This window comes from Ursus arctos, chromosome Y (assembly GCF_023065955.2).
Source record: "Ursus arctos isolate Adak ecotype North America chromosome Y, UrsArc2.0, whole genome shotgun sequence".
Taxonomy (NCBI): domain Eukaryota; kingdom Metazoa; phylum Chordata; class Mammalia; order Carnivora; family Ursidae; genus Ursus; species Ursus arctos.
The window spans coordinates 23854508-23874967 of record NC_079874.1 but is presented as its reverse complement, the minus strand read 5'-3'; the positions used below and the strand labels follow the sequence as shown (position 1 = coordinate 23874967).

General features: G+C 38.9%; 1 protein-coding gene across 17 annotated transcripts in view; it reads right to left on the bottom strand.

Annotated features, from left to right (window-relative positions):
* Window positions 1-20460, bottom strand: part of LOC113248372 (probable ubiquitin carboxyl-terminal hydrolase FAF-X) — a 155144-nt gene that overhangs the window by 116020 nt on the left and 18664 nt on the right. For 16 of the 17 annotated variants that reach the window (XM_044380522.3, XM_026489772.4, XM_044380523.3 and 13 more), the window contains 2 exons: window positions 8320-8573; window positions 1076-1221 (listed from right to left, as the gene is read on the bottom strand). In XM_044380522.3, the coding sequence (XP_044236457.1) occupies window positions 1076-1221; window positions 8320-8424 (251 nt within the window). In that variant the 5' untranslated portion in view covers window positions 8425-8573. Of the gene's footprint in view, window positions 1-1075; window positions 1222-4712; window positions 4878-8319; window positions 8574-20460 lie in introns of all 17 variants that reach the window. The other variant, XM_057315561.1, reaches the window with a different exon arrangement.

Below are 20460 nucleotides of genomic sequence, written 5' to 3'. Positions count from 1 at the left end.
ATTGACACACACAATTTTTTTATGCACTGTTTAACTAGAAATATAGCAATGAAGGAGAATTTAATAAGTAACTTTCACAGGTCCCTAAAACTAAAAATAGTCATTTATCAATTAAATATACCCACTGTTAACGTCAGTAGGAAAGAAAGTATTCTTTTGAGGTTCAGATATCGTAATTTTTCTTTGAATCTTCTTCACAAAGACAAGTAATGAAGAGACAAATGACTTATTTCTTTCAATTCAGCTCAACATGACATATACCAACTTTTCTTGACAATTACATGACTTAAAGAACCTTTAAGGTGGCATCATCGTATACTCTGCATCAAAAGCAATGCAGATGCCACCATACCCAGGCTAGGATTTTCCTTAGCATAATGAAAAGCTCAGTACTTGAAGAATATATTCCATTGATTAATCCACTACTTCCCCAAAAGAACTGTATTCCATCTGTCCCTAAATCCTTTACAGAAAGACAACAAAGGATACCTTTTACAAAAAAATCTGTTAGATGTAATTTGGTACTTTTTGTTTTAATTGTAGGTTATGCAAAAGCTGTCTTTTTAAAATTTCCCTGTCACTAAAGATTTAATATAACTCAGTCCTTCAGTCCTAATTTAAGTACACTTTAATAAAAATAAAAAACTACCAAACTACAATCTTTTACAACATCTGTTACAGAAATGGACGTTCTATAAGAAAGAAAAGTCATGCAACAGATACAGCAGTCAATGTACCAAAGAGAGATTATCATTACAGTCAAAAGGAGCTCCCTACCTATAGTTGTACGGATGAAACACACACATTAGGATCACAAAGCATCATTAATTTAAAATCTTTATTCATATCATCTTTCAATTCTTAAAAATTCATACCACTGCCTGCATTAACAATGAGTTATAAAGTATCTGACAATGACTTAAGTATTATAGCAATTAAAAACCAGCAAAACTACTATTCTGACACTGCAATCCACTCTTTTTCTCATTTTTTAGGAGTGGCAATGCTGATTAAAAAAAAAATCTGCTTTTCAAGTTTATTAGATCCATTAAAAAAATAAATCAAAACAACTCACCTATTGATCATGTCATCCAACTTTGCCAAGTCAGTATGTGGAAATGCAGGTTCTTCGTCTTCATGCTGTGGTGGAGCATCACCTTGACCTTGTTCATCTGGGGGAGTTACTGGGGAATTCTCATTGGAGGAGTCAGCTGATGAGGTCTTAAAAATTAAATACTCCAGACTTAAGTTTCAATGACATATATAAATACATGCAACATTTACCAATTTAGTATCAACATATGTTTAGTGAAAACATTATACTTTAAAATTTCCACATAGATCTATAAATATTTAATGAAACTGGGAACACACTTCTTATCCTTTCTGTAAACCAGTACTTTCACATTTCCTATTATTTTAAAAATTTAAGGCTTATATATAAAGAATATTTGATAAATTAATTAGCGAGTACACAGAACTGCATGAACTGAATAGGTTATAATTAGAGAACATTAGTTTTTATGTTTATTGCCAATAAAACACATATCTCTGTGGAAATGTCAGTGTAACTTCTGAGGCAAAGCCATAAAGGTTATCAAGACTTTTTTCTTCCTCTCTGTTAGAACAAGCTTTCTGAGAAAAGTTAAGTGCCATGACTTGAAGACACTTAAGTAGTTCTTGCAGAGGTCTATGTGCTGAAAAACTGAGGCATCTAATCAAAAGCCATGTCAGTGAACCACTGTGAGAATGGATTTCCAAACCCTAGTCAAGCCTTCAGATATCTGCAACCCTAGCTGAGATGCTGACCACACACATACACACACAAGTCAGAAATCACTCACGTAAGCCACTCTCAAATTCTTAAGGCACATAAGCCTTAAAAGACAAATATCCCAAATATATCAGCATTTATATTAAAAGGATTCAACATACAACTGAAACACCAACATAAAAACACAGAACATAGGCACAAGCTACATGAAGTATAGATGCTTAAATGTAAGGACATAAAAGAGAGGAAAGTAAGGGACACATTTATGGTTCAATCAGTTAAGCATCTGGCTTCAGCTGAGATCATGATCCCAGGACCTCCCTCTCCCACTGCTCTCTCTCTCAAGTTAACAAACAAATAAAATCTTAAAAAAGAGAGAGAGAGAGAGAGAGAAGTAAAAGGATAGGAGGAGACTTCTGATTTCTGGTTCAGCATATAAGGAGCTGGGGAGTTGTCACTCCTTCCTAACAAGTAATAAACTGAATCAACAACTCTTCACAGATCTAATGGAGAATTAAGGTCATGTAGCAAACTGCTGCCCAAAAAATCAGAAGAGAGATCAGAGGGACAGAGGGGGAACAAAAATTACCAACAGAAAACCATGAGCAAAAACTTGATGAAAATAAGGACTAGGATAGAAAAAGCTAAACTGTACTTGATGAATTGCTTGGAAGCTGACGTGGAAAGTCTGAGAGTTAAAAACTGCAGAATCTAAACTTAAGGGAACACTCATATTTTTGTGATTCTACCTCCAGAAATCCTATCGTGTCATCACAGACAGGATCACAGAAAATGCCCCTCATTTCCAGAAGAAAGAGATGCAAAGTAACCATTTTGAAATATGATATGGCATTCTGTTCTTCTTTATAAAAGCCTACCCTCAAGAGAAGCTACTTTACCAGCTCCTAATCTAGGTTTTTATAAGAACCAAACTAGAAGAAGGGAAATATGAAACTCTAGCCTGATACAGACTTCTGTGTGGGGGAAAGTGAAATCTTCAATTCCAGTCCTCTCTAGCCATCCTGTCCCTCTGTACCTACACAATACGAAAGGCTTATTTCCAGCAGTTCCTTTTATTCAGTATATTATATCCAAGTTTCAACAGTAAACAATAATCAACAGAGTCTGAAGAGACAGAGCAAACATGAAACTCTGATATGACTAGATATTGAAATTATCCAACCAAACATTCAAAATAACTACAACTGATAATGCTAAAGGCTCTAAAAGGAAAAGCAGACATGAAAAAACAAATGGGTCATTTAAGCAGAGAGATGAAATTCTAAGAAAGAATGAAAAAAGAAATGCTAGAGATAAAAAACACTATACTAACAACAAAGTTGTTTTTTTTTGGGGGGGGGGCTTTGATGGGCTCATTGGTAGCTAAGACACAGATGAGGAAAGAATCTCCAAAGTTAAACAAATGTCAAGAGAAACTCCCAACACTGGAAAGCAAAAAGTTAAAAAAAAAAAAAAAAAGTACTGAAGAATTATAGGACAACTACACACAAGAAACATACACAGTAGGAATACCAGATACCAAGAAAGAGCGAAAGGAATATAATATTTGAAACTGAGAATTTCCCCTAAATTAATGTCAGATACCAAAGCACAGACCAGGAAACTCAAAATACCAAGCAGAATATACATAAAATGATATGGTATTCAAACTGCAGAAAGTAAGTGCTAAAGAAAAATCCTGGAAGAAACCACAGGGGAAAAAAAACACCATATATATATATATATATATACATTTTCTCAGAAACAAAGCAAAAAAAAAAAAAAAAGCTTTTGCACAGCAAAGGAAACAATCAACAAAGCTAAAAGGCAGCCTACAGAAAGGGAGAAGATATTTGCAAATGACATATCTGATAAACTGTTAGTACCTGAAATAAACACCTTCTAACACCCCCCCAAAAAATAATCCAGTTAAACAGCCAGCAGAAGACATTAACAGACACTTCCAAAGAAGACATCCAGATGGCTAACAGACTCATGAAAGAAGACATCCAGATGGCTAACAGGCTCAACATCAATCATCACGGAAATACAAATCAAAACTACAGTGAGATATCACCTCACACCTGTCAGAGCAGCTAAAATCAACAAAACAAGAAACAACACATGTTGACAAGGATGTGGAGAAAGGGGAATCCTCTTAGACTGTTGGTGGGAATGCAAATTGGTGCAGCCACTCTGGAAAACAGTATGGAGATTCCTCCAAAAGTTAAAAACAGAATTACCCTTTGAGCCAGCAGTTGCACTACTAAGTATTTACTCTATATAGGAGAAGTTAAGATGGTGAGTAGTAAGGGGACCCTAAGTTTGCCTGCAAAAATACTGATTCAAAAGGACATATGCAACCCAATGTTTACAGCAGCATTATCATTAATAGCCAAATTGTGGAAAGAGCCCCAGTGTCCACTAACTGATAAGATAAAGATGTATATTCCATATATACAATGGAATATTACTCAGCCATCAAAAAGATCGGAATCCACCATTTGCAATAACATGGATGGAGCTAGAAGGTATAATGCAAAGTGAAATAAGTTAATCAGAGACAAATACCATACAATTTCACTCATATGTGGAATTTAACAAACAAAACAGATAAAGGATAAAAAGAACAAAACAAAAAACAGACTCTTAAACTGTAAGAGATTCTTAACTACAGAAAATAAACAGGGTGATGGAGGGCAGGTGGATGGGGTATGGGCTGAGTGATGGGTATTAAATGAGGGTACCTCTGATAAGCACCTGGTGTCATATGCAACTGATGAATCACTAATTCTACTACTGAAACCAATATTATACTCTGGGTTAGCTAGAATTTAAACAAAAAGTGAAAACTTAAAAACAAACAAAACAAAATAAAAAAATTAAAAAAAAAACCAAACAAAACAACACTCATAAAAAAACCAAACAGGACACACACAAATATTGAATGGATCGTGGGACATCTGGGCGGCTCCGTCGGTTAAGCGTCTGCCTTCGGCTCAGGTCATGATTCCAGGGTCCTGGGATCGAGTCCCAGCTTCCCAGCTTCGAGCTCCTTGCTCAGCAGGGAGCCTTCTTCTCCCTCAGTCTGCCACTCTCCCTGCTTTGGAAGACAGTTTGGCAATTTCTTACAAGACTAAACACACACTAATCATACAGTCCAGCAATCATACCCCTTAGTATTCATTCAAATGAGTTGAAAACATTTCCACACAAAAACCTGCATGTGGATGAGGATTTACTTTATTCGTAACTGCTACAACTTAGAAGCAATTGAGATGTCCTCCAGAAAGTGAACAGAAAAAGTGTGGTATATCCAGACAATGAATGTTATTCAGTTATTAAAAACAACAAACAAAAAAGACACAAATAAAAGCAACCAAAGCCATGAAAAGACATAGAAGAACTTTAAGTGCGTGTTATTAAGTGAAATAAGCCAGTCTGAAAAGTTTATACACCATACGATTTCAACTATTCAACACTTTGGAAAAGGAAAACTGGATAAGCAGGTCATTACCTGCCAAGGGTTCAGGGGAGGAAAGAATGAAAAGGAAGAGCAAATTTTAGAGCAGGGAAACTATTATATGATACTATAATGGTATATATGTCATTAAACACTTGTCAAACCCCAAAGAATGTATAAAGGAGGATGTGAACCATAACATACACTATGAAGTTTGAGTAATAGTGACATGTCATTATAGCTTTGTCAATTTAACAAATACCACTCTGGTGGAGGAGGCTAACATGCGTATAGGGTGGAAGTAGGATGGTAGTGAAGGAGAGATACAGGACCCTGTACTCTCCACTCAATTCTGCTGTGAACCTAAAAAGCCTTTGTTTTTTTTGTTTTTTTTTTTAAAGATTTTATTTATTTACTGGACAGAGAGAGACACAGCAAGACAGGGAACACAAGCAGGGGGAGAGGGAGAAGCAGGCTTCCTGCTGAGCAGGAGCACGATTCAGGCCTTAATCCCAGAACCCTGGGATCATAACCTCAGTGTAAGGCAGACGCCCAACGACTGAGCCACCCAGGCGCCCCTAAAAAGCCTCTTTAAAGAAAAAAGTATAAGAGGACAACTTAAAATGGTAGGGTTCAGGGAAATTAATAAAAGACATACAATAAAAATAAAACGAGCAATAAAAATAATGACTGCTTTTAAAAAAAGAAGAAAAGACATTCCATGTACAATAGCCCTCCTCCTTCCCCAAAATAACCCTGCATTTATACAAATATGTGACAGGTAAGGTAGACTTTAACACAACAATTATTAGTGGAGATTAAAGAGAGCTCTACATAAAGATTAATAGGCCAAATGTCATCCAACCCCAAATCACTATTTTCAGTCCGTATGCATCTTACAGGTTCGAAATATATCTCACTAAAATTGATAGAACAGGGGAGCTTGGGTGGCACAGTCAGTTGGGCATCCGACTCCTGGTTTCAGCTCAGGGTCCTAGGATCAAGCCCTGTGTTGGACTGCGCACTGGGCCAGGAGTCTGCTTGAAGATTCTCTCCCACCGTCTCCCTCTGCCCTATCCAGGCTAGCGCATGCGCACATGCATACGGGCGCTCTTTCTCAAATAATCTTTAAAATTAAATTAAATTAAACTGATAGAACAAAAAAGTGAAATGGGCAGGTCCATAATCCCAGGTAGCTTAACATTACTTCTCAACTACTAACAAAACAAGCAAATTTAAAACAAAACGAAACAAGGCTATAGAGAACATCTGAAAAGCATAATAAGCAAACTAGAAATAACTGACATTAAGTGCTAGAGCAAAATATATAGATTTTTTCAAATTCTCATATACTCAAAATTACTATATTCTGGGAAACACATCAAGCCACAATAAATTCCCAAACAGTATCACAGAATATATTCTCTATCCACAAAGGAATTAAGCTGTAAGTCAAGGACCAAAAGGTTAACCAGAAAGCCTCCAAATGCTTGAAAGGGAAGAACTACATTTCTAAAAATATTCTCACATTAAATATCATGAAACTAGAAAATGAACATCAATGGAACACAAAGCAAAAGGGAAGAACTAATGAAGATTAAGTGAAGATTTGTTTATATAAATGTAAACAAAAAACCCAAAGCTAATACTTTGCAAAAAGTTACTTTGTGAAGTTTAAAGAAACTAACCCCCCAGAAAAACTGAGCAAGAAAAAGTAAATATAAATTACCACTTTCAGAAATAAAAAGGATTAATGTTATATTAAGCCTTTTACAAATATTTTCCATTAATCATACACAAATTCTTTCAGAGAAAAGAAAAATTAATTATTTCTATGTAGGCCAGCACTAAGCTTTGATACTAAAATCTGGGTTGAGCCCTTTACAAACATTATTTTACTTCCTGTCAATTCAGAGATACAGAAACTGCTAGTTCACAGATCTCTTAACTCAGATGTCCTCAGGGACAGAAAGGATATAAAAATAAAAAAGGTAGGACTTGGAGTTATGAGGACATTGCAGTGCAACTCTGACTTTTTCTGCTATTACTGGAGATAGGAAAGAGACATTGCTTCGTGATGAGAAGTATTTGCATGACTGAATTGCTAGTGGCTACCGACCTTGACCAACAAGAGGGTGTGCTGGGGACCTGATTTCCCATCTGAAGTTGGTGGCTGTCATTCAATTGTAACTGACTATTATGGAGTGGGAATGCAGGTCTACTATGAAAAATCTGGAAAAGCCAAAAAGCCAGAATTTTATGTGAAATATTCTGATTTTTAAGTTGCTGGCAACTAATGAAAAACATTTTAAATGCTGTCAACCAAACAGGACTGGGGTCCAGCTTTGGCCCCTGTGCCATCATAAATCCCTCTGGGATAGGCACCCAATGGGGGCCCTGGGTGGTCTGCCATTCCAGCAACCATGGCTCCCAAATATAGGCAGGACAGTGTGCTCAGGTTTCTGACAAACCCAGACTGTAGGTGGTTTATACATGCTATAATAAATGCAGCTTACAATATTAAAAAATAACTACCCACCTACTTAACAAAATAAAGAAAGATACAGAAACTAAGGCATAGATATTTTATTTAGCCATCGCTGTAAGGTTAGTATGGTACAAACACAGGATTCCAAAATAAAGAGCGGACTTAAATCCATGCTTAAAACTGTTACAAAATAACTAACTTAATTCTTTATTCTGTCTTATTTCAAAAGCAAAATGGGGGCGCCTGGATGGCTCAGCCGTTAAGCATCTGCCTTTGGCTCAGGTCATGATCCCAGGTTCCTGGGCTTGAGTCCGCATAGGGCTCCCTGCTCAGCAGAAAGCCTGCTTCTCCCTCTTCCATTCCCCCTGCTTATGTTCCCTCTCTCACTGTGTCTCTGTCAAATAAATAAAAATCTTTAAAAAAAAAAAGAAAAAAAGGAACATTTTAAACCAAGTACAGGTTTCCTACAAGTCTCAGTGATTCTTAAATGTAATTTAAAATAACAAAAAGCTTCTATGATTATAAATTATTCAAGACATCTATATTATTGTTTAGTAATTCATGGCACTCAAACACAGCCTTAATATGACCTACCTGATTCTGTTGGAAGGGGGGCTGAGATTGTCCATCAGGAGCCTGGCCTTGGCTGTCATTCCCTCCTACTGGAGAGCCACGAGTTGTGGCTGTCATATTTGACATAGAACAGATCTTTGCTATTTTGTCTGCTTATGTAGTGGTTGTAACAGAAGAAATTATAGTCCACTTAAAGGAGATAAAGTACCAGCAAATGTCAGTCTTAAAAATTTCCAATTCAAAGACAGACCATCTTGCAGAGACCATCTCATAACCTAAAAGTAGAAAGAAAAAGGGGCATATTTATTTTAAATATTAAAAGACAATCATTCCAATTTTAATGTGTATGGTGGTAACATTACCATGCTCTATAGTCACTAACAGATGGCTTTAACAGAGACAAGTGAGAAGGTAAATTCTTATTAATACTGTTACTCAACCTACTAAATTCCCATTGCTGTGGCAATAGTTATAGCAAGAAAACATAAAAAGTATACAGTCTTAACATTATATATAGTACCCTGAAAAAATGCAAGGTTCTTAGTTGTCATAGTTGTCTTACCAAAGAATCTAAAAATGCCTGGCAACTGCTGACTTAAAAACACTGTGAAAATATAAATATTCAAAGACAAGTTGTAGACTACTTTGTTAAAAAAAAAAATAAGGACCCTGAAATATAGGCATATACATAAATACACACACAACACCTCCATATGTGATTGCCCTAAGATTACATTAAGTATCTCTTTTACTTTTTGCCAAGCATATAAACATGCTTTATATGGGCTTTTAAAACTTACAGATGCCCCCTATCATCTTTTACTTGAATTCTGTTGCTAACAAACACTATTCTAATAATTTTTTCAGGGCACCTGGGTGGTTCAGTTGGTTAAGGATCTGCCTTCAGATCAGGTCATAATCCCAGAGTCCTGGGATCTAGTCCCATAACAGGTTCCCAGCTCCCCAGGGAGTCTGCTTCTCCCTCTGCATCTCCCCTCACTCATTTGCTCAATCTCACTCTCGTGCTCTCTCAAATAAGTAAATAAAATCTTATTTAAAAAACTTAACAAAAATAATTTTTTCATTCAACTCAAAAAAGTGAGCTGTCAATTTCATTTCATTCTTCACTATTTCAAGTTTATTCTCTTTTTTCTTTTGTCCTTTTACTGGGGGCTCCTGATCCCAGTGTATATATCTACTGTCTCTAATCCTAATTTTCTCAAGTTCTTTCTGGGTCTTTATTCTAAATATACCTAAATCCCCCGCTATCAAAAGCCATTAATATCTGTTCTCCAGGGCGCCTGGGTGGCACAGCGGTTAAGCGTCTGCCTTCGGCTCAGGGCGTGATCCCGGCGTTATGGGATCGAGCCCCACATCAGGCTCCTCCGCTATGAGCCTGCTTCTTCCTCTCCCACTCCCCCTGCTTGTGTTCCCTCTCTCACTGGCTGTGTCTATCTCTGTTAAATAAATAAATAAAATCTTAAAAAAAAAAAATCTGTTCTCCAGAATTTCTTCAAAGATATTTATTTATGTCATTCCTTTTTCTAATTAGATTCATGTTCAAAACCGCTTTTGTAAGATGGACTTACAAGAGGTCCGTGGATGGACTTTGAAATAAACCAATTCCTTTAAAACTACATGCAAAGCTTTCTGCATAAGTGCTTTTGTGGGGGAGGGTAACAGAGATGACAGATGATCCAGGATCAAGACCCTATTTATCCCTACATGACTCTGCAGGTTATAGATATTTTGTGACATTTGTTCTATGAATTAGAAACCTGAGAGTCTAAGATGTTAAGTGATTTCACCAAAGCACAGGCAAGAAAGTATGCAAGCCTAGATAAAATTAATCCTTTCTTTTTGGAGGTGGGAGTAGAGGGGAGGAGGGTGAATTTTTCTACTCACATTTCTCATAAGCTTTTCCTTTGCTTTGAATTCCTTTGGGCACTTGAGCTAAAATATCTTAAAACTTCATTCCCCTGTCATTTTCTGTCTGCTCATTTCCCTCTACCTGGAGATACACAGTTAAGTAACTTAGCAAAAGGAGTAAGTCATTTTCAACAAAAGGCTGTTACTAGACTAAGCAGAAACAAAATGGCAGCGCAATCTCCCTTCCCTCAAACAAAGTCATCTTTCTCCCATATCACAGAATAATCTTTTGCTTCTGACAAAGCATTCCTTACTTACACATCTTTTTTCTCTTCTCACAATTTCACTTCCCTAGGACTTTTTTTTTCTTTTCCTGTTAACATGCTCCACTTCTAGCTATTCATTAGTGCTAAGCAAACTTTCATCACAGGATCTATCCAGTTTTAGGTCATAAATTTTACCCTGGTTTTTGTTCTTTCACTCACATTCATCTCTGTATCATCACATAAAAATTCCCCTTTTCCAAAGCATTTTAGATTACTGGCTTCTAACACCTGTAACCACCTAGAAGACTGGTCTTTTGGTAAATCAAAAATGATGAACAAGAAACATGTATGAAGTAAATTTCTGGAGTCAAACATTAACTCAGGCCCAAAGAAACCACTTCCTATCTTAAAAAAAGTAGGAAGAGTAATTACTGTTTCCATGTCTTTTTCATAGAAATACCACCATACCTATAAAGAAACCTAATTCCTGAAGTAAAGTGTCTTACTGTTATAAGACAAAGGTAATTTTCAATAAATACCTTGCTTTCTTATGCTACAAAGTGAGGCATTTGAGTATTTGATTCTCTAGAAATGAGACTGGGAACTGTATCTTAGATTCCATTTAATCAGAGAGGAAAGAAACAGAAATTAGTGCTCGATTCCAAGTAGGAGTCTCAGACTGAAATAATACTGTTTTAAAATATCATGTTGGGGTGCCGGGGTGGCGCAGTCATTAAGCGTCTGCTTTCGGCTCAGGGCGTGATCCCAGCATTCTGGTATCGAGCCCCACATCAGGCTCCTCTGGTAGGAGCCTGCTTCTTCCTCTCCCACTCCCCCAGCTTGTGTTCCCTCTCTTGCTGGCTGTCTCTCTCTGTCAAATAAATAAATAAAATCTTAAAAAAATAAAATAAAATAAAATAGCATGTTGCTTGTGGGGCCTGGGTGGCTCAGTCAGTTAAGCATCTGCCTTTAGTTCAGGTCACGATCTCCAGGTCCTCAAACTGAGTCCCATACCCGGCTCCTGGCTCAATGGGAAACCTGCTTCCCCCTCTCCCTCTGCCTCTTCCCCTGTTGTACTCTCTCTGTCTCTCTCTCTTAAATGAATAAATATTTAAAAAAATTATATGGCTTTATTAAGGTATACTAATCAGAGTGTTTTGCAGAGGGAGAAACTCGGCACTACAAGAAAGTTTCTGAAAGATTTAGTAATTGTTCAAATTATTTACAACATAATTCAAAACAGTTACCAGAACATTCCTTTAGATCATAATTTTTTTCATATTCAAACTCCAGTATCCCTCTCTTTTTTTTAAAGATTTTATTTATTTATTTGACAGAGATAGAGACAGCCAGCGAGAGAGGGAACACAAGCTGGGGGAGTGGGAGAGGAAGAAGCAGGCTCATAGCGGAGGAGCCTGACGTGGGGCTCGATCCCATAACGCCGGGATCAGGCCCTGAGCCGAAGGCAGATGCCTAACCGCTGTGCCACCCAGGCGCCCCAAACTCCAGTATCTCTTAACATATCCCAGGACTGGAAAAGTATCACCTTTCTCAAGATAAAAGCTAGTACTAAGTGAGTGAGGTTAGCAAGATGACAGAACAAAAAGCTCTAGGCCCTTGGGGCACCTGGGTGGCTTAGTAGTTAAGCATCTGCCTTCGGCTCAGGTCAGGATACCAGTGTTCTGGAATCCAGCCCCACGTCGGGCTCCCTGCTTGGTGGGAAGCCTGCTTCTCCCTCTCTCACTCCCCTGCAGATTTCCCCCTCTCCCACTCCCTCTGCTTGTATTCCCTTCTCTAGCCTCTCCTCTCTCTGTCAAATAAACAAACAAAATCTTTTAAAAAAAAAGCAAAAAAAAAAAAAAAAAAAAAAAAAAAAAAGCTCTAGGCCCTAGCTCTTCCACACCCAGTTAACAAATATATGGACCAAAATATATTTGTGAGAAAGCCACAAACTGGTTAAGGACCCAAGTAAGTGAAACTGATTCAGGACCCAGGTGAATGAATCCATAACAAAAAGGATGATTTTTACAGGAGGATAAATTTTTAATCCAGTTTTACTTCAACTAGCCTATCCCTCAAAGCAACGTAGCTCAAAGAAACCCTAAGGAGCTCAACACAAAAAGGAAAATACCCAATTGCTGGTTCTTAATGGCTCCTCTGTCAGGTCAGAAGGAATAAAGAGGGACTTAAGTCCAGATTTCTATCTTTTCTGGGGACTTCCTAGGAACCTGAAAGTGGCAGTATAGTTAGGGTACCAGGTTGGAAGCCACTGTTAATGCTGTACCATGTCATGGTAGTGGACACTGCAGTTCAGCAGGTATGCCAGAAGCAGCAAAGGATAAGCCAAAAATAACTCGAGTCCAAAACTGCCAAAGAAACAAAAGGGGAAAAAAAGGAAATGAAAACAGTCAAAAGCACCCATATATACTATAAAGAAAACACAAAAACATCCATTCCCAGGATGATCTGCAAGCTCCCAGAATGTTTAGCTGGGCTGAACGCTGAAGGAAGGTTTTTCTTCCGCATAAAGCCAGTTTGTAAAGACTGGAAGTCTGTTTTGTTTTTGTTCTTTTAAATGCCAAATTCTCTGTAAAAGTAACAAAATCATAGGATATAGAGAGAAATACGACTTTATCAAAGAAATAAAGCCCAGAAAGCAAACCGTGAAAAGTTCAGTTTTAAACTTCCTGTTGAACCATTTTTAAAACTGTGAGATAACCTGACGCTTACAGGGCATGAAAAAAGCAATGCTCTATAGATACAAAGGGGAGAAAGATCATTAGTGGGCAGGTGAGGGGAGGTGTCTGGAAAACAAAGGTTGTCCTATTATGTAAATAAATTTCTTACCTAAAGAAGAATCTCGGTAAATGCTCTCTTCCTGGTACAGGTAGGTGTACCTGCTTTATTGAAAAAGTGCTTTTTTGAATGTGCTGGGTTTTCACTGCTTTTAACTCAAAATATTGCTCATTGTAATGTGTGCCATAGGGATGGCCTGCCCTTAGCCCCTATAGGCAACTAATGAAAATCAGAATACCAATAAAGAATTCCAGGAAATATAAAATCTAACAGATTCATGCAAAGGCACATTATAATCAAACTGGCAGAAGAAAAGAAAATCTCAAAAGTGGCAAGAGAAAAGTAACTCATCAAAAACAAGGGTAGCTATGTAAGATTATCAGAAACTTTATACAGCAGAAGGGAGTATGATGATATATTCAAAATGCTGAAAGAATGTTGTCAAATTCTTTCTGAATCAATTGAGACTGATGAGGGAAACAAAGGCAGAAGAATAATTATTTAATTTCCTTACTACCTAGAGCCCACTGACAAATTCTTGAAACAGGCAGACTGACATTCCTCTAGGGACTCAACTGCCTTGATGTTATTAGTACTTTGCTAAAGGCAAAAGACAATCCTAGCATAACCCTCCCTCCTACCCCCAGGATCCTGTAAATCTACTTTAACGTATAAAAATTCCTTTGGACCTCTTTCTGCCCATGGGTCCTGTCCCCAAGCTTTAATAAAATCACCTTTTTTGCACCAAAAATGTCTCAAGAATTCTTTCTTGGCCGTAGGGTTTGAACCCTAACGTTCTTTGCTGCATCAGAGACTATCCTGCATTTCCTCCCCTCCCTTATTCTTTGATTTTCATATGCTGAGTCATGCTTGTATTCCAGGAATAAACTGCATTTGGTTACAGTGTACCCTTTTTATTTGCTAATATTTTTCTGATGATTTTGCAGCACTGTTCACAAGGGATATTGCGTGCAGTTTCCTTTAGTGTCTTTTACTGGATGAAGTATCAGGATAATAATGTGGGCCACTCAAATAACAAGAAAACTTCAATTCTGGGGGAAATTTTTAAAAGTATTGCTTCAAGTTCTTGTTTAAAAATGTGGTAGAATTCAGGAGTGACAGCATCAACTCCAGGACTTTCTTTATTGGGAGATTTTTGGTTACAGATGCACTCCTTACTAGTTCTATATAGTTCTATTCACATTTTCTTTTTTTAAAAGTATTTTATTTATTTACTTGAGAGAGACAGACACAGTGAGAGAGAGAGCACCAGCCAGAAGAAGGCGGAGAAGCACACTCCCCACTGAGCAGGGAGCTGGATGCAAGTTCCATCCCAGGACCCTGGCAGGCGCTTAACTGAGTGAGCCACCCAGGCTATCCTCTATTCATATTTTCTATTTCTTCATGATTTAGTCCTGATGATGAGGGAGAAGGTAAGTGGAGGGTAAAGCACAACCTACCCCCCTCCTTGCCAAGCTGGGGTATGTGTGACATTTCTCAGGCACCCCTAGCTTCCCTAGAACATAAGAAAGGGAAAAACAAATGGTTATCTGATAAGAGATCACAATCACAGAGGACAAGAGTCTCCATCAGTTTGCAACTGTCTTCATGATTTACAAGAAAAAAGGCAATCTTATCAACAGCTGAACCATCAGAAACCTATAGATTCAATTTACTGGAGTCCTAACAGCACCCTTCCTTCCACAGGATAGAAAATCTTTGTAAGGGACAGGCAGGGCTGGGTAGGGAAAGATAGGTAGGGGGCTACGGGATCAGGCTCACAGAAATCCCAAAAATGCTGAGTTGTAAGGAAACCAGAGATAAGGGAATAGAACGAGACCATCCTGTCCTAGGTGTCAGAGATGGGGTGTTATTCTAACAGCTACCTGTAAGAAACAAAGAATTAACCAGACCCTAGAAGGGCACCCGGGTGGCTCAGTTGTTAAGTGTCTGCCTTAGGCTCAGGTCATGATCCCAGAGTCCTGGGATCAAGCCCCACATCAGGCTCCCTGCTCAGCAGGAAGCCTGCTTCTTCCTCTCCCACTCCGCCTGCTTGTGTTCCCTCTCTCGCGGTCTCTGTCAAATGAATAAATAAAATCTTAAAAAAAAAAAAAAAAAAAAGAATAACCAGACCCTAAAAAGAACTAAGCCATTAAAAAAAAAAAGTATGCTATTAAAGATGTTATCACCAGTCCTTAATCAATGGTTCTGACTGCAGAGAAGTCAAAAAGATTTAAGTTCTCTGATTAGCTTTCTACAAAAGATCAACCCTAAAAGCCCTCAGTGGCAATCGTGTGGGGATCCCTCTCACTCCTGACACCTTTTTCTGCATCCCTGCTTAATAAAACTCTATAGCTTTACCCACTCTTCTTTCTCTGAGACAGTCATTCTTCGACTCCTTAAGAACCTAGGTCTCCGGCTTCATTTGAGTGTGGAAACCTGGGATCACTCCCACAGATGGGCGAGTAAAAGCCAACTCTTTCCTCTTCTTCCCAGGGAGACATCTCTCCTTTGGATAACGTCTTCTTTTAACAAACAGAAAAACTAGGCACCTGTCAGCCAGGTAAGGCAAACAGTGCTGCCGCTGTCTTAAATCTCAGGTTACAGGCTTCTAGACAAAGGTTTGGTCAATCCCCCTTCCTCAAAAGAAGGAAATGTCAGCCTAATCTTACCCAGTTCTGTTTGTTTGTTTTTTTTTAAGATTTTATTTATTTATTTGACAGAGACAGCCAGCGAGAGAGGGAACACAAGTAGGGGGAGTGGGAGAGGAAGAAGCAGGCTCCTAGGAAGGAGCCTGATGTGGGGCTTGATCCCAGAACGCTGGGATCACGCCCTGAGCCAAAGGCAGACGCTTAACGACTGCGCCTCCCAGGCGCCCCCCAGTTCTGCTTTCTGTTCAATGGCTTTTCTTAAATAACTTTCTCCCACTCCAGGGAGTGCCTATAATAGGGCCCCTTCCAACCCGTCACGATCAGTGTGCCCTTTTAATCAGGGATTCATTTTAGGATTTAAATTGCTTTTTACCCTCCACAATTCCTTCTTGAAACACCTGGGAATTTTATGGATTCAACAGTTCCAAAAGTGGTCCCACAGACTTTGTTATCTGGCAGAAGAATGTTGCCTATGTAGATAGACTTTTTCATTTAAAAGTGTCTTTGGTGAAAACTTACTTTGGGAGGAAAATCTTTTCCTCATTTTTGTTGCCTGGTAAGGCATATGCTTTTCTATTACGTGTAATTTAGTTTTAGTCATGGCCAGGAATTAAAACCCAAGTTATCAGCAAACAAGATTAGAGCTATCCTTTTATATGGTAAGTTGGAGACAGCCAAATATTTCCTGGGCACTTACTCCCTTTGGAATTCTTTGGGCATTAAGGAGGGAATGACAAACCCTCAGGCAATTCTTTGACTGGTTATATTAGTGGCTGGGACTTTAACGGGTCATATAGTTGAGGCTTTCTTCTTCCAACACTAAAAATATGAAATTATGATGACGCTAAATCTCAGGGTCTGCACTCCTCACAACAGGGCCATGCTTGCAAATGGGAACTCAGTTATATGGACAGGAAAAGTGCTCAAGGGGTAAGGCGAGGAAATATAATTGAAATTGGTTTATAATTGGCCTGACTGATCATGCACCATGAGGCTAGTTATGCGAGTTTACATGACCAAACAGTAAGAGCTCAATCAAGAAAGCTCTAAAGAATGAGGTCATTAAAAGGATTCCTTGCTTTGTTTAAAAGTTCATCGGGGGGAGTGCACAGAAGGACTGGCAATCCAGCGCTCTGAACCTACCCTGTGGTTACCGTGGTGACCTTGGGGTCTCTGAGACACAAAGAAGGAGAGACTGGCCCAGAGGGTCACACCCTGGGGAAGCTTCATCCATAAGTAGTACAGGCCTCTCCCTGAGAGACCCTAGCTGTTTCGTTCGCATTCTTAGCTTTTTAAACAATATTAAAGTTTAAACTATTATCCTCGCTAAACTGCTTATTGATTAGGCCAGATTATTTGGGGGAAATCCAGAGGAGACAAGGAGGATCAGCTGACAGATGGGTAAGAGTAGCTACTCCCGCTGGTCTGATCCCTTTCAATCAAGATGTTAGGTCACTCTTTCACCCTAGGTAGGCAAACCAAGGGGATGCTTTGGTTCACAGGTGAGAGCCGATATAGGGATGCCTTCATAGTCACCTCTCTGTAACAGGTGACTGTCACCTTTCTGTAACTGAATTCTACCGGGATCAAGAGATGGGAAACAAACCATTATGTGCAGGGACTCCTCTGGACTGGGTACTACAAAATTGGGTAATTTCCCCTTGTAGAACTTTTCTAGTGTTTTCCATAGGTTAAAAACAGCAGGTTCTTTAAGGCAAGGTAAAATAAGGCACGACCTTCACACTAAGACATGGTCTCTTCAGTTCCCAAGGGCTCTTCCTTGGGGTGCCTTCTGCCCACTGGAAAGAATCTGGACTGCACACTTTAGGAAAGGACTGAGCTCCTGTAACACTCACTGTAAGGCCTCAGTGGGATCTACTCTGCAGGAAACAGGGTGAGTAGACAGAGATACCCTAGGTCCATCAAGGCTTTCAGGGCTCTAAATGAGGACCTGGCCCTAAGGGCCTCTTGCAGAACGTGTTCAATGGTAACCAGACCAGTAAACGCCCTCCTGAAATACTGGATAATTGTCTAAACAGTTTTTCCCCAAGTAAACCCAGGTTGCTGGAGGAAACACAGGCCCTCCCAGACAAAGGGGACTCTGACTCTCTCACTGTTCTACCTAATAGATGTAGGGGATCCTCCCTCACTCATTTCCTAGGTTAAAGGCTATAATTGGAACCAACAGTGTTCAGTTTACCTAAGGACTGGGACTTTAAGGAATATTCCCAAGAAGCTGCTGAAACTCCCTTTGTTTCAGTGAAATTCCCTGTCTTCTCTGGCCCAACATGGACTGTCTACTCCCCCCTTATTTGTGGAAACATGGCATTTTATTTATTTATTTATTTATTTATTTATTTATTTATTTATTTAATTTTTAAAGATTTTATTTATTTATTTGAAAGCGAGAGAGACAGCCAGCGAGACAGGGAACACAGGCAGGGGGAGTGGGAGAGGGAGAAGCAGGCTCCCAGCAGAGGAGCCTGATGTGGGGCTCGATCCCAGAACGCTGGGATCGCTCCCTGAGCCAAAGGCAGACGCTTAACGACTGTGCCACCCAGGCGCCCCACATGTATTTATTTTTTAAAAAATTTTATTTATTTAGTTGAGAGACACAGAAAGCACAAGTTGGGGGAGCGGCAGGCAGAGAGAGAAACAGACACCCCAGTGAGCAAGGAGTCTGACATGGGACTCAATCTCAGGACTCTGGGATCATGACCTGAGCTAAAGGGAGATGCTTAACCGACTGAGCCACCCAGTTGCCCCTTAGTGTTTTAATGTAAGGTCATCCATCACTTGATACTTTGATTATGTAACTGTTGGTTGTGTCATTGAAATAACCAGATTTTTTGGCGAGCTATACTGTAACCTCTAAACAGATCCTTAGCTACAGCCATTTTTTACTCTTGTCATTTACAGCTATTATTCTTTTTCCCTTGCAAAATGAGTTTTGTCTTCAGGAAAATTTATAAGAAGGACTTGTAGGACAAATACAAGTATTCAATGTCTTTAAGATCAAAACTGAAATGGGTAAGAATTTCCAAAACTTACCCAATAAAGTTGCATTCAATTTAAAGAATAGTAACATGGGCCTAAATGAACTAAAAAGATGATTATAATTGTGTGACTCTTGTTTGAAACGTTCCTGGTTCTCTAATGTCTGGTCTCCCAGATTAAGAAAACTTTCTCAAGAAAATTATGACTTATAAAAATGTAATAAAGTATTCATCTGTAAATAAACTGAAGCATTTAACTTTTCTCTTTGCCAGAACTCTAAAATTCAAAAGGCTTCAGAATAAGTATTGTTTCTTCCATGGCAATTATAGTCATTTGCATAAGTTCAGTAAGAATCTGTTCTCCTTGTTAACAGGACACCATTGGGAACATTGGTTATTTTACCAAAGCTTTGACTGGAATGTGTTATATTTGAGAGAGACATGCATAGACTCAGATATGACCAGAGAGCTTTAAACTGAGTGTGACTCTATGAAACATGGAGCCATAAAACCTCTTGGACTGTGGCCTGATACCTTGCTTACAGAGTTCTCAGCAGCCATACCAGTTAAGAGTAAAGAATGTCACTTCCTGGCAGGTGCAGGAATCTCAGGATACTCTGAGGACCTTGTAAAGTGTAATCTGCCCACATCTACATGTATTGCAGGCATGTCTGATGGCAGGTGCTTGGCTTGGCTTCTGGCCTGGAGAGGCTATGAAAAGTTCAACCTAGGGGTGCCTAGGTGGTTCAGCTGTTAAGCATCTGCCTTTGGCTCAGGTCATGATCCCACTGTCCTGGGATCGAGCCCTGCATCGGGCTCCCTGCTTGGTGGGAAGCCTGCTTCTCCCTCTCACACTCCTCTTGCTTGTGTTCCCTCTCTCGCTGTCTCTCTGTCATAAATAAATAAAATCTTAAAAAAAAAAAAAAAAAAGTTCAACCTAGAGATTCCTTATAAAAGTTCCAGCAAGGCAGGCTTTAAAACATCTATAACCAATCACTATTCTTGCTGAGGTTATGTAAATAATTAGGCCAACTCTGTTAAAATTGGACTTGTTTAGTAAAACAATTTAGTCTTGATTTGGCCATCTCCAGATATTAGGGTTGTTTCAGAAAGAAAAATTATGTTTCAATAACCCACCTTTGCAGATGTTAAATCCTAGTTCTGATTGTCTGTGAATGTTGTTTGCCTGAACTAGACAACCTGAGGTAAACTTCAGGGAAACTGCCACAATAGCTCACGTACAATCTCCTTGTTTGTTATTCTGTGGGCATAACAGGACCCCATGGTCATATGATTATTTCAACAACTAGAAAATGGGATTAATTCCCCAGCTACTATATAACTCAGCTAGCACTCTGACCAATTCTATGTGGCTGAGATGACAAAATTGCTTTTTTATTTAAAGCCACGGTGTACCACACTGCATGAGTTAACCATAGACTTAATGGAGAAAATGGATGATCCCACTTTCTTTATGATTCAATTAGATGATGTACTTTGGATGCTCTTACCTCCTGTAAGACAAGTTTTCTTCCACTTGCCAGTGATTTCTTGTAATTAGGATACTGTTAAGGCTAGACCTCA